The sequence below is a fragment of the Petromyzon marinus genome, chromosome 17 (genome assembly GCF_048934315.1).
Source record: "Petromyzon marinus isolate PM22_M1 ecotype Great Lakes invasive population chromosome 17, UKy_Petmar_22M1.pri1.0, whole genome shotgun sequence".
In the NCBI taxonomy this organism is placed as follows: domain Eukaryota; kingdom Metazoa; phylum Chordata; class Hyperoartia; order Petromyzontiformes; family Petromyzontidae; genus Petromyzon; species Petromyzon marinus.
This window is the reverse complement of record NC_133683.1, coordinates 16,057,255-16,078,998: the sequence shown is the minus strand read 5'-3', so window position 1 is coordinate 16,078,998 and position 21,744 is coordinate 16,057,255. Positions and strand designations below refer to the sequence as shown.

Here is a 21,744-nt window from a genome sequence, read left to right as displayed (position 1 = left end):
TCTCCCTTGTGATGGGACTTTGTAGGATGAACGTTGAGATTTCTAAGGGGCACGAGGTGACCAATAAGGTCTGAATTGGTCTGTAACAAGGTAGGGCACTGACAATGAGTTTGACATGTATGGGTTAGGCGGATAGGGTCCGGTGGGTGGTGGGGGTGTGGCGGGGTTGTCGGGCGGGTGGGGTGGTGGGGGGGGCGGGGTTTCGGGGGGGGGTGGTGAGGGGGGCGGGGTGGTGGTGGGGGGTTCGCCGGTCCCGCCCACGTGCCCCCCACGCTCTCAAATCTTCCCGCCAAAAGACCACGTGACGTCAGGGCGGGTGACGCGAAGGGGGGGGGGGGACGGTGTGGTGACGTCACGCGCAGGAAGTGAAGCGCGCGCCGCGCCCCGTGGAGCCGAGAGTAGCAAGGCCGGAGGCGACAACAACTCAACAACAACAACTCAACTCTGAGACTCCTACAGCAACTCCTCGACTACTACTAACAACGTACAACTACTGTCTCATTACTACTGAGGTAACAGCAACACACACACACTGCTGCTGCTGCTACACTCGCACTCGGGCAACTAGACCGCAACTTCATGTGACGGCGACAACTTTCACAACAACAACTGCTATACTACAGTACAACGACGATACTACAACAACTTTACTATAACTACCAGATTACTATTACTGAGGTAACAACAACACACACTGCTGCTGCTACACTCGCACTCCGGCAACTAGACCGCAACTTGATGTGACGGCGACAACTTCCACAACAACAACTATACTACAGTACAACAACGATACTCAAACAACTATCCTACAACTACTAGGACTACGACTACTCATGTAACAATACAAACTACTTCTGCTGCTATACTCACGCTCCGGTACTGTAACTATACTGCGACTTCATGTGACGGCGACAACTTCCACAACAACTACTGCAGTACAACTATATGAGTACTGCAACTACTGTACTATTACTGAGGTAACAACACAAACTACTGCTGCTGTACTCATACGCAGGTACTGTATGCTGCAACTTAATGTGACGACGTTAACTCAGAACCACTACAATACAACAACTATATCACTACAGCTACTATACTGCAACTACTGTACTACTACTGAGGTAACAACACAAACTACTACTGCTGCTATACTCACACTCGGGTACGCTAACTATACTGCAACTTAACTTGACGGCGACAACTTACACAACTGCTACTACCACTGTCGTGCAACAACTATACAAGTACTAGACTACTATTACTGAGTTAACAACACAAACTACTACTGCTGCTGTACTCACACTCAGGCACGCTAAGTTACTGAACTTGACGGCGACAACTTACACAACTGCTACTACTACTGTAGTGCAACAACTATACAACTACTACTACTGAGTTAACACAAACTACTACTGCTATACTCACACTCAGGCACGCTAACTATACTGCAACTTAACTTGACTGCGACAATTTACACAACTTGCCACTACTATTGTAGTGCAACAACTATACAACTACTAGACTACTACTGAGTTAACACAAACTATTACTGCTGCTATACTCACACTCAGGTACGCTAACTATACTGCAACTTAACTTGACGGCGACAACTTACACAACAACTACTACTACTGTAGTGCAACAACTAAACAACTACTAGACTACTATTACTGAGTTAACAACACAAACACTGTTGCTGCTATACTCACACACAGGCACGCTAACTATACTGCAACTTAACTTGACGGCGACAACTTCCACAACTGCTACTACTACTGTAGTGCAACAACTATACAAGTACTAGACTACTACTACTGAGTTAACAACACAAACACTGCTGCTGCTATACTCTGGCAACTATACTGCAATTCAATGAGACTGCGACGTCCACAACAACTATACTACAACTACAAAACAACAACTATACTACAATTACTACATACTGCAGTGCTGCTACTGAGGTAACAACAACTAATACTGTTATGCAACTATATTAAAACTACGATAATTATACTGCAGCCTATAACCGAGGTAACAACAAAACTAAACCACAATTACAGCGACTACAATAACACAACTGGACAACAGTTATCACTAAACCAACTACCAGCAAACTTCAGCACAACTTACTGAGGTGACCTACAACCACTACAACAACCTACCACAATAAAACCACACTGGACAAAGTCCACATCAAAACAACCAACATCATCACGGCAGCAATTATCACAACAAATACAACCACACCAGCCAACAAACCGCCCCCATACAACAGAATCCTGATATTTATTTAAACTGCAGGAGGAATCCGATGAGCTATAAAGCTCTTTTTGCACAGCCGTCCAGTCGGGGCGGGTAGGAACGTTACAACAACAAACAATACACAAAAACACAACAGGAGTGCAGAGTACACGAAAGGTAAACAAATCACCCACACACATTCAAATAAAACAAACTACTGTACTACACTGCAGCAACAAAACTACAACAAACTACAGTACATTATTAAATCCACATCACACAACCAAACTGCAACTATAATTACAACACTGCAACTAAACTAGACGGCAACAACTAAACAATAACGACATTATAAAGTATTAAAGCTTTCGTGACTGCATAAAATTACTCATTGTTTTTTTCGGTAAAGTCACGTATGTAGAAATACAATAAAATTATATATCTCTCTCTGCCTCCCTGTCCGTCTTTCCTCCCTCCTTACCTCTTGGTGGACTTGTATATGTATTTCTACTGACCGTGTACCTCGTATTTTTAATTCTATCTATGCTGGTATGTGCAATCCAAAGGTTGAACACGAAATTTAACACTCTTCTGAAATTCGTGGTCCGCCAGGAAGTGTCTGTGTTGTTGGCCTGACTGGATGTGCTTCACATAATGTTTTTTCAGGTTTGTTGAATTCTCGTCTCTCATCTTTTTGTTGTATTTACCTCCGTGATTTGTTCTTGACACCTGATGAAGATCGCTTGCGTTGTGATCGAAACGTCGTGATTGTTTTTTGTTTTAATATAATTTTATTGTATTTCTACATACGTGACTTTACCGAAAAAACCAATGAGTAATAAGGACATTAGCCACAATACAACAACGCAATTACACAGCTGCATTAGAGACACTCCTACCACTCTACATCTCATCACCACAGTACACCTTAACAACACCACAACAACAAATAATACATATGAATTAGATTATATAACACGCACGTCTGCAATCGCGGCAACTTAACAACTGCAACGACAACTCGGGATGGAGAAGAACCCCTCCTACGGGGTCTCAGGAGGTTCCCCTTAATCCCCCCCCCCCCTATCCAATTATCCGTAAGTCAATTGGGGGACCCGTTTACCCGCTCTCAAATCTCAGCCCAACATCATCGTCGTCGTTGCCACCAACGCTTGCCGAGTCGATAAAACAAGTACACGACCACCACACTGACAAGTCAACAGGCAATTTGCTGTACTTAGAGCCTCGCCTCCGCCATGGCAATGTGGAATTTCCGTCACTGCCTCTTGGTCACCAGTAGGCTTGATTTGTATGTATGTTGAACGTCTTTCGCACCGGACGTAACCTATCGTGCTAATTGGAGGTGTATTGTGGCATAGTGCTAACACTTGTGCCTCACAGCAAGAAGGGTCCTGGGTTGGATTCCCGGGCGCCTTCATGTGTTCTGCATAGGTTCCTCCGGGTTCTCTGCTTTACTCCCATAGCTGAACACATAGAATTTAATTGGGGCTGACCAAACGTTCCAATGCAGACCCCCTCCTGAAAAAAAATATTTCCTACTCAGTGTCGCTTTCCTGGGTCAATAAGTGATCGTTGTCTGTGCTCTCCAGTCGTATGAACGGTTTGATGGGACCCTGTTGATGCTGTCTTGTGTTGACAGGACTATCACGGGGCCTGACACCTCCACAATCGCTCATTAAAACGTGTAAAACCGATCCACGTGTGAGAATTAAAATGCTGGGTCTGCCCCCAAACCTCTCGGCAGGTACGCTGGAGTGAGCAAGGCTGAGAACCCCCCGCTGCTGCTGCCTTTTTCAAGGCCCCATGAGCCTCGGCTGCTGCCTCCAGTGAGCCACGACTTCACGTGTGGAGGAGGAGGCGGAGGACGAGGAGGAGATGGCAACTGTCGGGGAGGGAGGAAGGGAGCCAGGGCTGACGAGGCAGGAGAGCGTCAACTCTGCAGCCCGGCGTGCGTGGGACACACACATGCACATACAGACACAAAGGCAAAGATCCACCATATAGCCCTTAACGGACTGTTGTTGCTGTTCGCGAGCACCTATGAAGGCCGGCACAGCACACGACACACATACAGACACAGATATAGATACACATGCATGCATACTTGCACAAAGACATGTAGACATACACACAAAATATAGACAAAAGTCAAAGATGCACATGCATACATGTACAAACACATGGTAGACATAGATACACAGGTCCATAATACATACATAGACAGAAATATACATGCACAGACACATGCATAGGCACAATCGGGTCTTCATTTATCACTAAATATTTTCCGGCTCACTGGTCAACTTGTAGGTAGCACGTGAATAGCTGCCACAGCTATAGCGAAGAGGCATACTGGCTCGGTGTGTGTCAAGGGCTCTCACCAGCCCAGGACACACATACATGTACACACAGGGAAATAAAAACATTTGCCTTCAGTTTTTGATGGGCAGTTGAAGCAAGTGCTGTTCGCAAGCACCTACTTAGGCTGACACGGCACACGAGAGCCTTTTGTGGCAAGAGCCGCCACCGGGTACCTTTGATTTTAGCTGTGGCCAAATATCAGATCGCCGGTTACGTAGTGCTGTGCATTACGCCACATTTACACCACCGTCCCCTAAATATAGAGACAGAACCCATAAATGCACACATACGCACACAAAGACATATGCACATACCCTCTCCACAAGCACACTCGTACACCCACGCACTCACAACCCCGCAACTCAAACACCTCCAGTACACAGAAGAAGACAAAGATACCCCATATAGCCTTTAACAGACTGTTGTCACAAATGCCGTTAGTGGGCACCTATGAAAGCCAACACGGCACAGAAGGGGGTGGGTGGCCAGTACCACGCCAAGCTGCCTTTGTCTCCCATTGGCGATGTGTACACCCACCAGGTACTTATTATAGGCGGAGTCAACCTAGGGGACGCCCAGAACTGTTTGAGTTAATCGTCATTGGTGTTGGCCGTGAGCAGAAATCAAATTGAGTTGTCAAGTTCTAAGGGCAGCATGTTTACCACTATGCAACATGGAATGTTGCATACACCTCTGCACACATACAACCTGCACCCCATCCTGTAAGAGCACACTGCTCTGTCAGTTTCTGTGTGTGGGGAGCGGTGGCATGGTGGTTTCCGCACTGAACTATTGTACTCATAATTTGCTTTGATTGCGGCAAGCACAATGGGAACTGGAATTCTCTTGCGCCTCTGCAGTGACATCTCCCAAGTCCGCTGCACCTTGGCATGTTGTTTGAAACTTTGCTTTGCTGCCTAACGCAAATCACTTTGGCTCTGCGCATAAATTGAGTGGATACGCGTTTCTGCGCATAAAAATGAATAGCACATAAATTAGTGGGATTTATATGCGGTAAGTTAATTCACCAGCGGGTTTGCACAAGTGAGCGAATCACATACACACCACCATCTCATTAACTCCCTCGCGCAGAAACACAAGACAAAAGATTCGCCATCCAGCCCACACAGACTTTAAGGCAAGTGCTGATCGTGAGCACCTCTTAACGATGCACGAAAGGGTGATGTGGCCAACACCACACCTGGTCACCCTTACGTCTCATACTGATGTTTAAACGCCAAATCAGGTACTCATTTAAGGCGTTGTCTATCTCAGGCATGCCCATGACCAATTTAGATATTAGTCGCTGATGTTGGTCGTAAGCTGGAATTGGGTCGCCGGATTCGTAGCGTAGTGCACAGACTACTTCACTTTTTGCACACTCTCTGGTGCTCTCTAACAAAGACAAAGATCCCCTGTATAGCCTGTAACAGACTGTTGGGGCCAGTGCGGTTAGCGAGCATCTATAAAGGCCGGCACAGCACATGAGGGGGTGGGTAGCCAGCACCACACCCGACAGCTTTTGTCTCCCGTGTGGTGATATTTACACACCGCACCAGGTACTAATTTGAGGCTGAGTCGACCTAGGGGAGGCCCAGGACCATTTCAGACAATCGTCACTGGTATTCGCCGTGAGCGGGAATCGAACTCGGGTCGCCGGATTCGTAGCGCAGTGCACAGACCACCTCACTATACGCACACTCTGGTACTCTCCGATACCCGTCCCATCACACGCGCCCTCTAACTCCGCCGTGCGTGTTGAGAGATGCGAGCCCATCTGGCCCAAGCCCCTATGAAATGAGTGTGTGGTGTTTGAGGCCACTTTGCATTGTGTTATTTCTGACTTTTTATAAATTGACCAATTTGTGTGGAATCTGTAATCGTCAAATTGTCCCTCCGGAAACCACAGTAATTATGTAATTTGTTCATAGGCAGGCGTCCGGTGTGTTTGGAGCACTCTCTAAATAGGTGCGCGTGTGTATGTTGGTGTGTGCGTGTGCCTACATAGATCCGCTTTAAATTACACGAGCAGCGACGCGACGATGAAGAACAAAGTACACGTCGTGTTAGATCACCATTGTCCTTGCGGGGTGTGTGAGGGAGAGACCGTGTGCGAGAAGAGGCGGCCGGGCACGAGGTGGCCACAACCACCCACTCGTGTGCAATACCAGCCTTCACATATTGCTTATCATTACCGACAACAACTATAGGAAGATTATTGTTTTTGAGAGTGTAACCGAGTGCGTTGAAGGGATGGGGGTATGTGCGTGTTAGCGTGTATGAGTGTGTAGCAAGGTGTGTTAATGAAGGTGCGAGTCAATAAATGGAGGGTATGTGAATGAGATTGACAAGAGTATTATTGAACGGTTGTACAAGCAGGAGTGAAGGGGTTTTCTTGTGAGAGTTTGTGAGCGAAGGGGTGAGTGAAATTTAGCAAAACTTTCAACTCGGTGATTATACCGAAATGAATTGCCCCAATAAATTAAGGATGTCTCGATTATTGTTCAAACAGGGTACTAACACTGGCTTTAGAATTAAAGATGCATTTGTCTTGTCCCAGGTGTTCACGAAGTATGTATGTATGTTGAACTTCTTTTGCACCGTATGTAACCAACCATGTTAATCAGGGATGTAGGGGGGAGGACAAGAACGCATTCTCCCTATTTCAGTGCTGAAGTATGGGGATTATCCGCTGGGAATAGTGTCCTCGACAAAGTGTCGGTGGCTATTCAGTCTTGTTGTGCATATAATCTTTCCAAAAATATGAAGGAATTGAAAATCGCACTCACGAGCCTCACAAATTAAACAACCCACAAAACAATGCTGAATTGTTAGCTGCATCTTCATGCAGCGCGCCCTCCTAGCCAGTTTAATAATAAACTGGAGAATAAAGACTGCAGCATTGGATTATGCATTCCCGAATTCGCTAGAGCGGTGACACAGCCTAGCAGTAGCACGTTCGTTGCTTTCTGCAGATGTCCACAATTCGATTCCAGTGGCTACCCTGGTTATTACTGCGGGTGTCTTAACCCGAGAAAAACATGCGCCAACTGCTTCACAGTGGACATTAACAATTCGCAAGAATAGACTTTTGTGTGCCGGCATCATGGTCCAAATTTGCTAAAAAATTTAACATTACCCACAATTGAACTACAGTCATGAGACAAATTTTGGCTGAAAAAAAAAGTCAGACTCAATTGACCCCTGGGTAAACAAGAGAAATCTTATCCTGGTTTTTGGTGGTATCTGGTCTTTCCATTTTATTTATCTTGCTTTCCATATTTGTATGTTTCACTGTTCGCCTGTTGGCATTCTCTGGTTTGACACTGGTGAGACTTGGCACGAAAGAAGGCTGTCTCGTATATAGACCAATCAGTTTCAAAGACAATGCATATATTACAGAGCATGTTTTTTTTGTTGGCATTTTCACCACAAGTATTTGTGGCTAATGCAGACAGGATTCATTGCGAAAGGTTTATATTTGGTGTTTGAACATCTTTTCACCTGTTTTATTGCCAGAAAGGGTAGAACCTATTTTTTTCATAGAAAATGGTCTCCTTGGAGGTGTGTGTTCTTCAGAAAACAGATATTTCAGGGCACCCCACCTATGAATTAACCAGATATTTAAAGGACACACTGTCCCGTCCTTCATAGATGCTCGCTAACAGAACCTACCCCAACAGTCTGTGAAGGCTAAACGAGGTGGGGGGTCTTTGTCTTTTTATCTTTGTGTGTGAGTAGCGCTGGAGCTGTGTGTCTACTTGGCGGATGACATGCCGGTGCCACTAGTTGTTGAGAATGGCGCAGGTGTCACGGCTGGGGAGCTGTGCCACTACCTGCAGGAGGCACACGGTCTCCCAACCCTCGCCAACGACGTCTTCGCTCTGTGGCTCATATCGTCACGGCTCGGTGATTCTGCCCACTCTGCCACGTCTGGCCACACCATCTTACTCTTATCAGGGACACGCCACTCGCCTCTCTAGTTTCCACAACATTGTCCATGGCCATTTTGCTCTTCACCCCCCAGAACATTACATCACGTCAAATACATTGAGGGCATGTCAAGCACAAACAGGCACGAATACCTAGAAAACTGTACGTAATTCGTCTTTTCCTCCTGGCAGCAAAGGATTGAAACAGGCTACATGAGAAAGCAAGAGCCATTTCCCCGTCTATCCCTAAGTAAAAAAAAATTATTCACTAAAGTTTTTCCAGAAGTGGACAAAGGTGCGCACCTCCTCTACCGCATTCCCCACACAGCGGGGGGGCGGGGAGGGGATGACGCCAGCCGTTATGCCCCGTTAAGGCCCTGCCGGCATCCAGTCATGATCAATGCCCTTGCTCATCTACACTGCCCTCGCCCAGTGAAGCCACTTTGATTCAGCCACTCCACCATCATTCTGCCACACTGCCTTGCAAGGCCACTCCACCCACAATTGGCCATGCCACCCTTGTTTGGCAATGTCACCCTCACTTGACCACACCACCACCATACACCACCTCGTGCTCACCCGGTGCTGTTGCTGATGTGGCTAAGGCATAATCTCACTCACTCGCACAAAGACATTGATCTTGATCCTGCATGGCTCAATCTGCTTGCATCTAAAAACAAACACAAACTCCCCCGCCCCCTCCTGAGGTTGTGGCGTGACTCAATGCGTCACGCTGTGGGTGTGATGTCACATTAGTACCTGGTGCGGTGTGTAAGCATCGCTACTGGGCAGACAAAGGCGGTCGGGCATGGTGCTGGCCACCCACCCCCTCGTGTGCCGTCCCGGCTTTTATAGGTGCTCGCTAACAGCACTTGCCCCTACAGTCTGTTAAGGATAAACGGGGGATTTTTCCTCTTTGATATCACTTAGCTACATGTGGTGTGGAGTGATTCAGTGTGGAGGGCCATACTTTACCATAGTATGACTGGGTGTGGAGTGCCGTGGGGATGGTTTAACCTTGGTGTGCCATGTTGTGGCATGTGCAGAACTGCAGCTGAAGCCACGCCACCAGCCGTACCGCCTGTGCCGTCAGTGGCCAGACCTCCTCTACCGCTTCACCGACTGCCCCCTGAGTCACATCCATGACGGTGCGGGCCCCACGCCATGAATACACGCCACAACCTCGGCCCTGGCACCACCATCAACCCTCCTGCTACTTATAGCTCTGTCCCAAGCCCATTTTCTAGCTCTAATCCCAGTCCTGACACTACCTTGAGCCCAAATCTCGTCTCTAAATCGACGCCTTCTGGTAACTTGAGCTTTATCCAGAAAATTGATTTCTGATTCTTCCAACAAGGGAAGTGATGTCACGAATGTGATGCCACTCCTGTTTTCCCACGGGAAAAAAACGGTGACACTTAGCGTCCAGTGACGTCACGTTTGTGAGTCCGAAGATACATACAGATACAACATGATGTTATTTGTCCAAGCTCCCAAAAAATATCCAAAATTGTCCTGAAAAGTCCCAAACTCTGAAATGTTTAAATACCAAACTCACCCATAGTTTTATATACTTTGCTGATTTTCTGTTGCGCGTAGTCACTTTAAGATGTTTCTTGTTCATGTTTTTGTTTGTTGCAGTTGCACCCGATTGAAGAGCAGAATGGCTCACAGGGCTGGCTATACCTAATAAATGAACTGAACTGATATTCACTCTAAAAAAACACGAACTGTAACTGGTATTGGCCAAACATTTGAATGCTGAAAGAAATGTCTGCATATTGCTCAATTGGGATTACACAGCAGGAACATCATCCTCTACTCTGAAAATCTGGCAGGACCCTCCTGAAAACGAGTCTTGAGGCTCACTGAGGCTTTTTTGGGTAAACAAGAATAATATTAATATTATTATGGGTGATGAAGGGCTGAGATGCGTGCTATTCCTCAACCTCTATTCTCTTAGCTCCAGCCTCGCCCTGCGGGCTCTCTAGCTGCACGCATCGTGAGTGTGAGGGGCAGCGCGCTCTGTTACATCAAGGCTCAATCTTATTACAATAGCTGTGTTTTCAGCGTGAAAACTTGCCATTTATCCATGCATTGATTCAATCTGTTCTTACGCACTAGATGCACTCGTTCATCCACTTGTGTGTAACTGCGTGTGTGTGCGAATGCGCACACGTGCATGTACACGAGTGTGAGTGTGCTAGAGTGTGTCTGTGTGGGGAGTGGTAGTGTAGCGGTTAGCGCGCTGCGCTACGAACCGGGTGGTCCGAGTTCGATTCCCGCTCACGGCCAACACCAGTGATGATGATCAAAACCGGTCCTGGGCCTTCCCTAGGTCAATTCAGCCTCAAATGAGTACCCTGTACGATGTTTAAACATTGCCACTGGGGAGACAAAGACAGCCTGGCGTGGTGCTGACCATCCACCGTCGTGTATGCCATGTTGGCCTTCATAGGTGTTCGCTAAAAGCACTTGCCAAAAGAGTATTTAGGCGATAGGGGGGATCTTTGTCTTTGTGTCTTAATGTATCTGTGACTACAGTATGTGTAATGTCTGTCTCCCCCCATGCAACTTCATCCCTCTGAGTCAGGGTGTTCTGCTGTGTCTCTATCGCTCGCTGTGTGTCTGTCTCCCGCTGTGTTTGTATGATCCGCTGTGTGTCCGTGTCTCCCCTTAGTGTATACATGTTTCCATCTTCCGCTGTATGTCTCTCCCCCTGCAGATGTGCCGGCTCTCATCTACCGCAGGAACGTGTTTTTTCCCAAGAGCCGAGAAGCCGAGGTAAAGGCCACTCAACCCATGGTGTGTTTTGTGGTTTGTAGGCGAGGGTTGTAGCTTGTAGTTATTATTTGTCTGCTTGGTCACTCAGTAACGTTTCGAGACTCTTTTTCAGGAAGGTCCTGTCAAGTTTTTGCAGTAGGGGACTATGTTGCCTTGTTTTTTCCCACTTGAGTTATTTGCTGGTAACTTCTTAGTATTGGTATGTTTTGGCCAATATCAGTTACATTGTTTATTTAGCTATGGGAGGTAACTGGAGAACCTGGAAGAAACCCGTGCAGAATAGGCAGAGACTATACAAACTCCACACAGAAAGTTGCCTGAATTTGGAATCGAACCCAGGATCTTTTTGCTGTGAGGCACGATGGTGCCACCCTGTTGCCTGTAGTGTTTTCAGACAGCCTTAGCAGAAGCTGGGCAACCTATCCAATGAATTCTTCAATTTCAAAACGCTGTCTTGATTCCTGGAGAAAATTCACATCTGACACTTTCATAATGAAAGTTAACTGCCTCGCGGAAAATATATATTGCCACTCTTCAGTCATTGATTTCCCTCCTTCCGTCCTCACCCTGCTGATACCAATTATCCCAATTTAGACATGGTTGCAATTTGGGGAGGCCTTCATCCAGCAGTGGATTGATCATGGCTGATGATAATGAGCCACGTGATGGTGCTCTTTGCGTTTGAAATTTTTGAACAATTCCAGTCAAAAACGTGGTGAACAATTACCATTATGGCACTTGCATAACGGGCTCCGGTTATAGCCTTGGATGCGATTATATAATTTTGGCGAGTTGTGCCACTGTTGACTGACTGCCAGCACGGAGTGTGGGGGTTTTTCGGGATGGAGGGGGGCATAGTTGGAGGCGAGGGAGGGTGGGGGCCACGGCTCGGGGCCCGCGCTCGTGTTGTGTACGGTGGAGGGAGCTGGCACCAGTTGACCACGTCCGTTCGTGTGTCTGTAATCGCGCAGGGGGGAGCGGTTGTCCAGTGATTAGCATACTGTGGTATGAACCATCGGGCATCCGAGTTTGATTCCCGCTTATTGGCCAACATCAGAGACGAGTATATGAACCGGTCCTGAGCCTCCCCCAAGGTCATCCTTAAATGAGGACCTGGTGCAGTGTGTAAGCATCAGCACTGGGGACACAGAGGTGGCTGGGTGTAGTTTCGGCCACGTCTCCCTCATACGCCAGGCCAGCCTGAACAAGTGCTTACTAATAGCACTTGCCCCAACAGCCAGTATGGTTACACAGGGGATCTTTGTATTTCTATGCTGCATATGCGTATGTATAAAATTAAACATTGCATTTGGCTCACTGTTGGCAGTGGTCCATAAATACAAATCAATCTTTAAATTTTAATTTAAAGCTTTCGTGATTGGTTCTTTCGGTAAGTCACGTAGAAGGGAAACAATAAAAATATATTTACCGAAAGAACCAAGAATACAAATCAATCTCTCAGTATGCCTCAATAACCTTGCCACCTAACAGAAATTTGTTTTGGTGAGGCACTTTTATGATGAATATGATAGGTTTTTAAACTGTGTATGTGCACGTGTGTTTTGCGTATATATACGATTGGTGTGTGTATTGTTACATGCAGTGCAGTGGCATTGGCACACTACGCTATAAAACCAGTCACATGAGTTTGATTCCCGGCCACAGCTAAACATCAGTTGCAAGAATCACGAACATGTTTTGGGCCTTAAGCGAGTGTGGTGCTGTCTGTAGACAATTAGCACTGGATGGACAAAGTTGGACAGATTCTGGTGTGTCCACACCACCCTTTAATGCACTGTGATGGGCGTAATAGGTAATCTTGAAGAGTGCTTTCCCCAACAATCCATACTACTGTATCGAGATGTGTGTTTTTATATATACAGTAAATTAGTGTATATATGTGTGGGGGGAGAGAGCAGTGGTTTGCACGCTGCTCTATGAATTCGGCGACCCAAGTTAAATTCCCGCTCACGACCAACACCGATGACGATTAGCTGATCCGGTTCTGGGCCTCCCCTAGGTCTACTCAGCCTTAAATGAGTACCTTCTGTGGTGTGTTAACATTGCCACTGGGGAGACAAAGACGGTTGGGCGTGGTGCTGACCCCACTCACCCCCTCATTTGCCATGCCGGCTTTCAAAGGTGCTTGCTAACAGCCCTTGCCCCAAAATTATGTCAAGGCTATAGGGGAGTATCTTTGTCTTTGTAATAATATAAACGCGTGTCAGTGTTTGTGCAGAGGCACATCCAAGTAGTAGTTTCCCATCCCCGAAATGTTTGCATGTGATAGCCGAATTGTGAAGTTTTCATAAATGTTAAATGATAATTACATTATTAATTCTTGATGTGTGCTTCATTTTAAGTGCATTAAATATCATACATAATCAGAAACTTAATTATGTGCACTCAATTTTCTTTTCTGAAACGAGTGACTTGCTTTTACAGTGGAAATTATTCATCCCCTTCAGTCTCTTTCGTTGGGTTTCTGGGTGATCCACTGTGTGAATATGAATATGATAGTGATGTAGATGCTTACCCCGAACCCTCATTACTTTGAATAGTGTATTGTCTTTGAGCTCTACTCCTTTTGGCATCCTCTGGTTTGGCACCGTTTGAGACGAGGCTCAAAAGAAAGCTGTTTCTGGTGTGGACCAATCAGTTTCAAGGACAATGCATATATTATTCTTTTGTTTGCATTTTGACCACAAGTATTGTGGTTAATGCAGACATGATTCCTTGTAAAAAGGTGTCAGTTTTGTTGCCAAAAAAGGGGAAAACCATATTCTTATATGTGTGAGTATCGTATGCCCGTTTGTGTGAGAAGTGGAAGTGAAGAGCTTGGCGCACTATGCTACAAACTCACTGCCAACATCATTGACGAATACATGAACCGATTCTGGGCCTGCCCTACGTCGACTCGGCCTAAAATGAGTACCAGGTGTTATGTGTAAACATCAGCACTGGGGACACAAAGGCAGCCAGGTGAGGTGCTGGCCACACCATCCCCTCATGTACCCTGTTGGACAAGCATAGGTGCTTACAAACAGCACTTACCCCAACAGTGTGTTCAGGCCATAGGGGGATCTTTGTGTGGTTGACTTTGTATATATATAGAGTGTGTGCGTGTCTGTAGGTGACAAACACTGAGATGTTGGGGTTGCTGTACCGCGAGGCGAAGGGCAACGTGCTGGCCGAGCGCTACCCATGTGACCCGGCTGTGCTTACGCAGCTGGGCGTTCTCACCTGCGCCATCGAGCTGGGCCCTCACGACCCCGCTCAGCACACCGCCGCCCGCATCAAGTGAGCGCCAGCCTCGGCCTCCCTTCCCCCCTCCCGCTGAATTCCGCCACCGACATCACCGCTTCAACTATCCACCATCTCAGCGCTTTCCTCCTCACTAAGTTACACGTCCCTGTAAGTGCTGCTGTTTATGTAATTAATTGGACCTTTAGAGTAAATTCCTACTTGTTCATAATCACTGGATTTGGCGACCCAAGCACTTAAATCTCTGATTGCTTCTCGCCGCACCCCTCCGATTAATAAACGGGATGGTCACGCGAGTCGCGCCACTCCCCGCGTGGCAGTAAAAGCCATTACCGCAGTCGTGTTGGCTGGGCCGTCGGCGTACAGAACAGGCTGCCACGAGACCTGCGTGTCGGTGTTGGCCTTGGTGGTGGTGACTGATGGGAGCCACGCTCACACGTTGAACTTTTGCCCCCTGTGCCCCAGAACGTCGTTAAGCGAGTACCTGCCCCCCCACATGTGCAAGTCCGGCGGGGTGAGTGGAGGGGGGCTGCTCTCGGGGCTGCTGTCTCGGGGGACATCGGGGGGGGGCAGCCGCCCCCCAGCACGGGAGCTAGTGCTGCTGCAGGGCTACGAGAATCTGTGCAGGGAACAGGGCGCAGAGGCCTGCACCCAGCGAACACCCCTGTTCACGCAGTACCTGCACATCTGCCAGCAGCTGCCCTACTACGGGTGAGACACCCTACCATGCCACCACCCTACTACTGGTGTGGCACCCTACTACTGGTGAGACGTCCAGCCACACAACCACCATACTATGTGTGAGGTGTGAGACACTGCCCAGCCATGCCTGGCCACACCACCCTACTAAGAGTGAGGTATCCTGCTCAGACACACAACCTCACCACAGGTAAAACACAGCCTACCGTGCCTGGCCAAACCACCCCCAGGCCAACCAGGGGTGTGGTGTGAAGATGTTTTACATTGTCGTGGGCCCCTTGTGCAGTTGCACGGCCTGCACACTCGATAGCTATGCAACCGACTCAAAGGTGCACGAGAAAATGGATTCGTGCCTGTGACTGGGTTTCCTTTGGGCAGTATGAGGAATAACTCACGTTGCTGCATTCAGAGTTGCCCATTGATACCTATAAGTTGAGCATCTTCTCAGAAATGTTTCACCTTAACTCTCCACTGGCGATGCACGCTGAGATTTATGTCATGTCCACAGTGGCCTCCTGGCTAGAGCTGCTTATAATTTGATGGAATTTGTCAGGCGAGGCTCATTTCTCCTTCAATCTCATTCATTGCGTCCCCAATGATACGTTTATAATGAATGCGCTTAAATCGCCCTCTAATACGTTCAATAAAATACAAAGGACAAGTACATTTTTATTGTGGTCACGAGTAGGGTGCATTGTATTTGGAAGGGCATATGCATTTTTAGCCGTCCTATTAATTTTCCAAATGAATTTAAATGAATAAACAGCGCTTGCACAAACAAAACATCTGATTAGAAATTGAGTGGGTACGTGCGAGCGTGTGCCTTAGTGTCTTGAGACTATATATAAACTGAACGTGCTCGTCAATAACACATAAAAAAATTAATATGTGCTTTGAAGGAGGGTCGTTGCCCGTAAGATCACTTATTTTCGTGATTAATTTTAAGGTAGTGTTATTTATGGTGTTTTGAGATCCATTGTTTAGGGGGCTCCTTACAAATCTAAATGATCTTCAGGATTGTTGACGAATGTGATGAGATTTTTCGTTATTTGTGCTCGTGCACCACTGTCAATGCAGCATCACCGAATAATTTGAGACTGAGTTTGTGAGTGTTTAGTGTGCGAGTGTGTGAGTGTACATTCCTTACATGTATCCAGTGTAGGCCGCTCATTGATATAAGTAGCAGTGGATAGATCATGGTACGTGTCACACTGTGTCAGTGTGACAGTGTGTGTTTAGTTTGTGTGTCCTTCGTACCTCCGATTATCACGGTTGGCTACGTACGTTGCGAAGGGAGTTCACATACATATAAGCAGCGAGCGGTAGTGTCGCTGTTAGCAGGCTGCTCTAAACCAGGTAACCTGGAGAAAACTCATGCATAACAGGAAGAGAGCATACAAACTCCACACAGAAAGGCGCCCGAGTCAGTAATCGAACCTGAACCCAGGAGCTTCTTGCAGTGAGGCACCAGTGTTACCACTGTGACAACTTAGTGGCATGTCTTATGGACATTCCCTTTTGGATGACCTCCAAAATCCTTCAGCTCAGTGTGAGTGAGACAGAGTTACTTTTTCTTGGCACAAAGCAGCAACTAGACAACTTTTAGACACTTCTCTGGGCTTAATTTAGCTGCCTGCAAAATAATACCTTAATCTCTCTTCTGTGAGGAGCTTTGAAGGGTCACCCTAGACAATGTTCTCAGATTTGTAGAAGCACTTCTCTCCTGTGGGATGGACTGCTTGTTTATCATATACATATTTCCCGTATACATCCATTTTTAATCTTAAGGGGATGCAGAGGATCCTGTGTCACACGTTTTATAACCTCTAAGCTTGACTCTCATTATGTGCCCCTTTTGCTTAGCAACCTTCTTAAGCTCAGTGCAGGATGTAGCTGCTAGCTAGAGTTTTTATGAGCATATATCTCTAGTGCTATGATTCGTGGCCTTGTCACTTCTAAAAAGTAAGTTAATACCTCGGTGGGCTTTGCCTCGTAGGATGGGGATGATTTAGTTTTATTTGTATGTTTTTGGGTGATTTGTTTGCTTTTCCTGTACTTTGCACTCCCATCGTGTTTTTTTGTACTGTTTGTTGTTGTAACGTTCCTACTTGCCCCTACTGGACATCTGTGAGAAAGAGCTTTATAGTTCATCGGATTCCTCCAGTATAAATACCTATGCTGATTCTGTTCATGGTTCATGCTTGCGGTTACACAGGGCGGTGGCGCAGCAGGCCGCTCTTTTTATTACTCCGGGTTTATTCATCGTCTGCTTCACAGTGGACATTAAAAAGATTCCCTGAGGTCATTCGAATTGTGCAGGCCATTGCGTGTTGGGGTCATGATCTCAATGTTGCCAAGTTTGAAAGATAACACCGCAAATTACTTAATTGAGATGACCCATGTAGAAACATTGCTGCCTACTGGCAGACTATATCCTCCTGTCAAACAACGTGCCTTCATGATAGCCCCTGCGCAAAAGGAATGGGGAAAAATACCAAAAGTACGCAAAATACCAAAAGTGCTTATTCTTGATATTCATAAAAACAATCCACCTTAACGTACAGGAATTTACACGGCACCAGCTCGCCTGACCTCTCTGACCTCAAGAATGACGTGCCTGCCACGTGTCTGAGATGTAGTTCGCATTGCTGCCTTGTAGCTCCTCGAATCTGATGCATCTTTTGTCTGGCTCCGTTATGGAACATTCTCCCCATAAACCTCAGAGGAGCAGATTGTTTAGATAAATGTAACAGTTTATTAACAAAAAAAATCTCCTGAGTTCATCTTCAATATCGTAATGTTACATAAGGCAAGATAGATGTTTTTGCTTGATATTAATAATAATGTTTAATTATAATGTAATCTTGTATTAGGTTTACTTGATATTGCCTCGGGTACATTTCCTTTTAATTTTAAAGTAAATGAATTGTATGTTATGTAAGTATTGGACATTTATGTAATTGTTATTTTATGTAGAGGTCTCCGAGACATTTTTATTGATGGGAGGTGAGCTGGATACATAATTAATGATTTATTGATTGATATGTAAGAGTGCGTGCATATGTGTGTATGTATATGTGTGTGTAGGCAAATAGGGTATTATCCTATCTTGATTTGAAGCTTTCGTGACTGCAGGAATCCATACTCTTTGGTTCTTTCGGTAAAGTCACGTAGTTAGAAATAAAAGAAAACAAATCACGACGTTTCGTTTCGTTCGCAACACAAGCGGTCATCATCAGGCCTGATGACGACCGCTTGTGTCGCGAACGAAACGTTGTGATTTGTTTTATTTTATTTCTAACTACGTGACTTTACCGAAAGCACCAAAGAGTAGGGTATTATCCTGTCTATATTTATGTGTATATGAGGGTATGGATCTGTCTGTGTATATGAGTGTATATGGGGGAGCAGTAGTGCAGCTGTTATCGTGCTGTGCGTGATGGATGTGGCGTGCAGGGTGCTGAAATTTTTATGGTCACTGAAATTTATCCGTGAATTTGGTATTAGGCTATAGGGGTGGTTCTTTCATTCTGTCTGTGTGTATGAGCATGTGATTTTGTCTGTGTATATGAGTGTATGATTCTGTCTGAGCGTTTGTGAGCGTATGTGTGAGTGTATATGAACGTATGATTCTGTGTGTGTAGGTGTGCATTCTTCTCTGGCGAGGTTGAGCGGCCCGCAGGAGGTGGGATGCTCCGCCTGGTGGGAGCCGGCCGTAAGCCTGTGCTGGTCGCTATTTCCCTCGAAGGCATCTACATCATTGACGTCAAGGAGAAGGTGGGGGCCTCCCAACTACGACTGGGTCGATTTTAGTCAATTCAAGATCAAGATAGCATTGTGTACAAAGCCATTCGTGCAACCACCACCTCGCTAAACACTTTCTATTCTCCGGCAGATCCCACAGTTGCTGCACAGGAGACACTCTCCCCGCCATCTTTTCTTCGACTCTCATAAGAGACCTATAGGCTTATACATATACCTGCAGACTCGTGCAGAGACCCATAGAGCTCTTGGAACCACGTCCCACCATTGCTCTTAGGTTGGATTTATGGAATGCCTGTCTTGGCAATCGGCCCTCCCCCATCCTGCCCACATATCTCACGTGGCGCTACTGGTTATTTGCCCAATCACATCTACACCACTTCCCTGCCGTGTCTCGTCATCGCGTGCTCTCAGCATGTGCTGCTGGGCCTGCGCCACACGGAGCTGTCGTGGGACGTGACGGGGCCCGACGAGGAGCACCCGGACGACGCCCACGCGCTCTGGCTAGAGTTTGACGGCACCGAAGATGGAGCTGCCGTCAACCGCCTCCTCAAGGTCTACTCCAAACAGGTGCTGCCCCTTACCTGCAGCCGTCCATTAACCTGTAAACTTGCCGATCCGCTCACCTGTGCCCTCGACTGTACACGTACCTACACGCTCACCCGTGGACTCTCCTGCGCTTTTAGGCTGAGCTGATGAACGGGATGATCGAGCACTGCATGGAGCTGAGCCACACGACCCCTGCCACCCCCTTGAATTCGGTGGCCCCCGTGACCCCAGTGACCTCTAGCGATCCCGAGGAGCCCGGTGTCATTACGGGCCCCTCATCGGAAGGAGGGGCTCCCAACACCGCCAGTACCGAGGCAGGGGCCAGGGGGCGCAGGCGTAGGGGGAAACTGCAGCGGCAAGAGAGCGTGCTGGACAGTCGGGTGGAGCAGCTGTCCACCATCTCATATGTGGACGACGGTGGGTCATGGGTCCACTGCTGGGTGGACACCAACACACGGATGTGGAGGGTACACACATGCTCCCACCTCACTCGGTACACAAACGTAGTATACACCCATGTACCCATTCGTGTTGCGAGTGTGTACTTGTGTGTGCCGTGCGCTCACACCACCCCGTGTGCTTGTGCATGTACACACGTGTACACACACTCGCGCACCATCGTGTGCACACACTCGCTTGCACGTGTGCGTGCGTTCACGCTGCCCCCGTGTGCTTGTGCAGGGAAGGAACTGCGGCGCGTGAAGCCACGCCGCGCCGCTTCTTTCTTCTCGCGCCAGCCCAGCGTCTCTGGCAAGGCCTATGCCACCGTGGCGGCCACGGACGGCACCGGCGACGGGGCTCCCTAGCGCCTCCCTCCCACGCCCGGCGTGGCCCCCCCCCTCTCCCCCTCCCCAACTTCGCACACCGGTGGACGTCGGGGACAACGGTCACGAATGGGCACAGCTTGCCTTGATAAGACGGGAGCCGCCGGCTCCACCTGCAACACCGGCTGATAATGGCAACGACAATCGCACGCGGCGAGGCGCGCGTTTCCACACGCGTGCCGGCGCCATCGCCACTACCGCCACAGCTAGCTCGACCGCCTCCAACGCCGCCGCCACTGTGCTGCTGGGCTCATCCCGGGATGGGGGCCGCGGTGATTGATGGGCCATGGTGGCAGCGTTTACGATGCGTGGCGCAATGCTTAACGTGGCAGCAGCAACACGAGACCAATTATTTGAATGTTTACACAGCGCAGCGACTGTCTGGACGATGACACTCCCTCCGACCGCGGACGGCCGGGCCCCAGCACGGCGTCCCTCCTGCGCCCCTCCCTCCCCCCCACCCCTCAGCGCGTCCACGCGTGAACAATCGGCCGCCCGCCCCCCCCAGTGTTAGCACTCGTTGTTTTTTACGCGTTTTGAGTAAAACTTTTGAGCAGTTGTCAGCGCTTTTGGTGAGTTCTGCGCTGGTTCCGTTAGCAATAACGGTGTGCGAGCGGTGGGGGGTAATTATCACGGTTATCACCGCCCGTGATTGTGCCAAATCACCGCGACAGGTTCATGTCTGGAATGGGGCTCGCTGGCTTCGTGTCGGGTGACGACGGAGCTTAATTTCTCACTGAATATTTTCCCGGTCGCTGGCATGTAAGGTGGCACGTGACTGGTAACCACAGCCATAGCGAGAGGTAAACTGGACAAAGCTGAGACTAAGCCCCAAGTGTCTGTGTGGAAAAGTGTGTGTGCATGGTGTCTGGCTGTCTAGATGGAGAAGCTGTCCAGAGGGTGAGGGTCTCCTGAATTTAAGTAATGGAGGTTGTGTGGTTCCTGTTTTTTTCTGAATTAGGAATTTGGGTATGAAAGTGTTCCCCCAGGCATATGTTGAACTTCTTTTGCACCGTACGTAGCCAACCGTGCTAACCGTAGGTGCGGGGGAAGGACAACAAACTAAACACAAAAAGCGGTTCTTAAGAAATTAGTTTTCAATATAGTCCTTCTGAGGTAGGTATATATGGATCCAGGGGTGGTGTGTGGTTTTTCTGAAGTGGGAGTTGGTGTGGTCCTCCCTGCGTTCCCCTGAGCTACCGAAAGGGGTGGTGTTTGGTGCACCTCTCCTTTATTGAGTGCGGATGATGTGGTTCATGGGGCCTCCCAAGTTAGGGTATGGGGGGTTGTGTGTGGATGCGTGCTCC

The 21,744-nt window shown here is 47.8% G+C and overlaps 1 protein-coding gene across 2 annotated transcripts; it reads left to right on the top strand.

The window, feature by feature from the left end:
• The first annotated feature begins 313 nt into the window (after positions 1–313).
• On the top strand, positions 314–20,996 carry FRMD8 (FERM domain containing 8). 2 transcript variants are annotated; one of them, XM_032955971.2, is made up of 11 exons: positions 314–512; positions 4,007–4,210; positions 8,365–8,532; positions 9,602–9,703; positions 11,281–11,339; positions 14,473–14,639; positions 15,069–15,314; positions 18,947–19,079; positions 19,479–19,634; positions 19,751–20,030; positions 20,295–20,996. In XM_032955971.2, exons 2-11 carry the CDS (start codon positions 4,138–4,140, stop codon positions 20,417–20,419), a joined length of 1,509 nt encoding a protein of 502 aa, XP_032811862.2. In that variant the 5' UTR covers positions 314–512; positions 4,007–4,137; the 3' UTR covers positions 20,420–20,996. The 2 variants fall into 2 exon arrangements, with proteins under 2 accessions (XP_032811862.2, XP_032811861.2); XM_032955970.2 differs by having other exon boundaries at positions 11,281–11,360.
• The last annotated feature ends 748 nt before the right edge of the window (positions 20,997–21,744 follow it).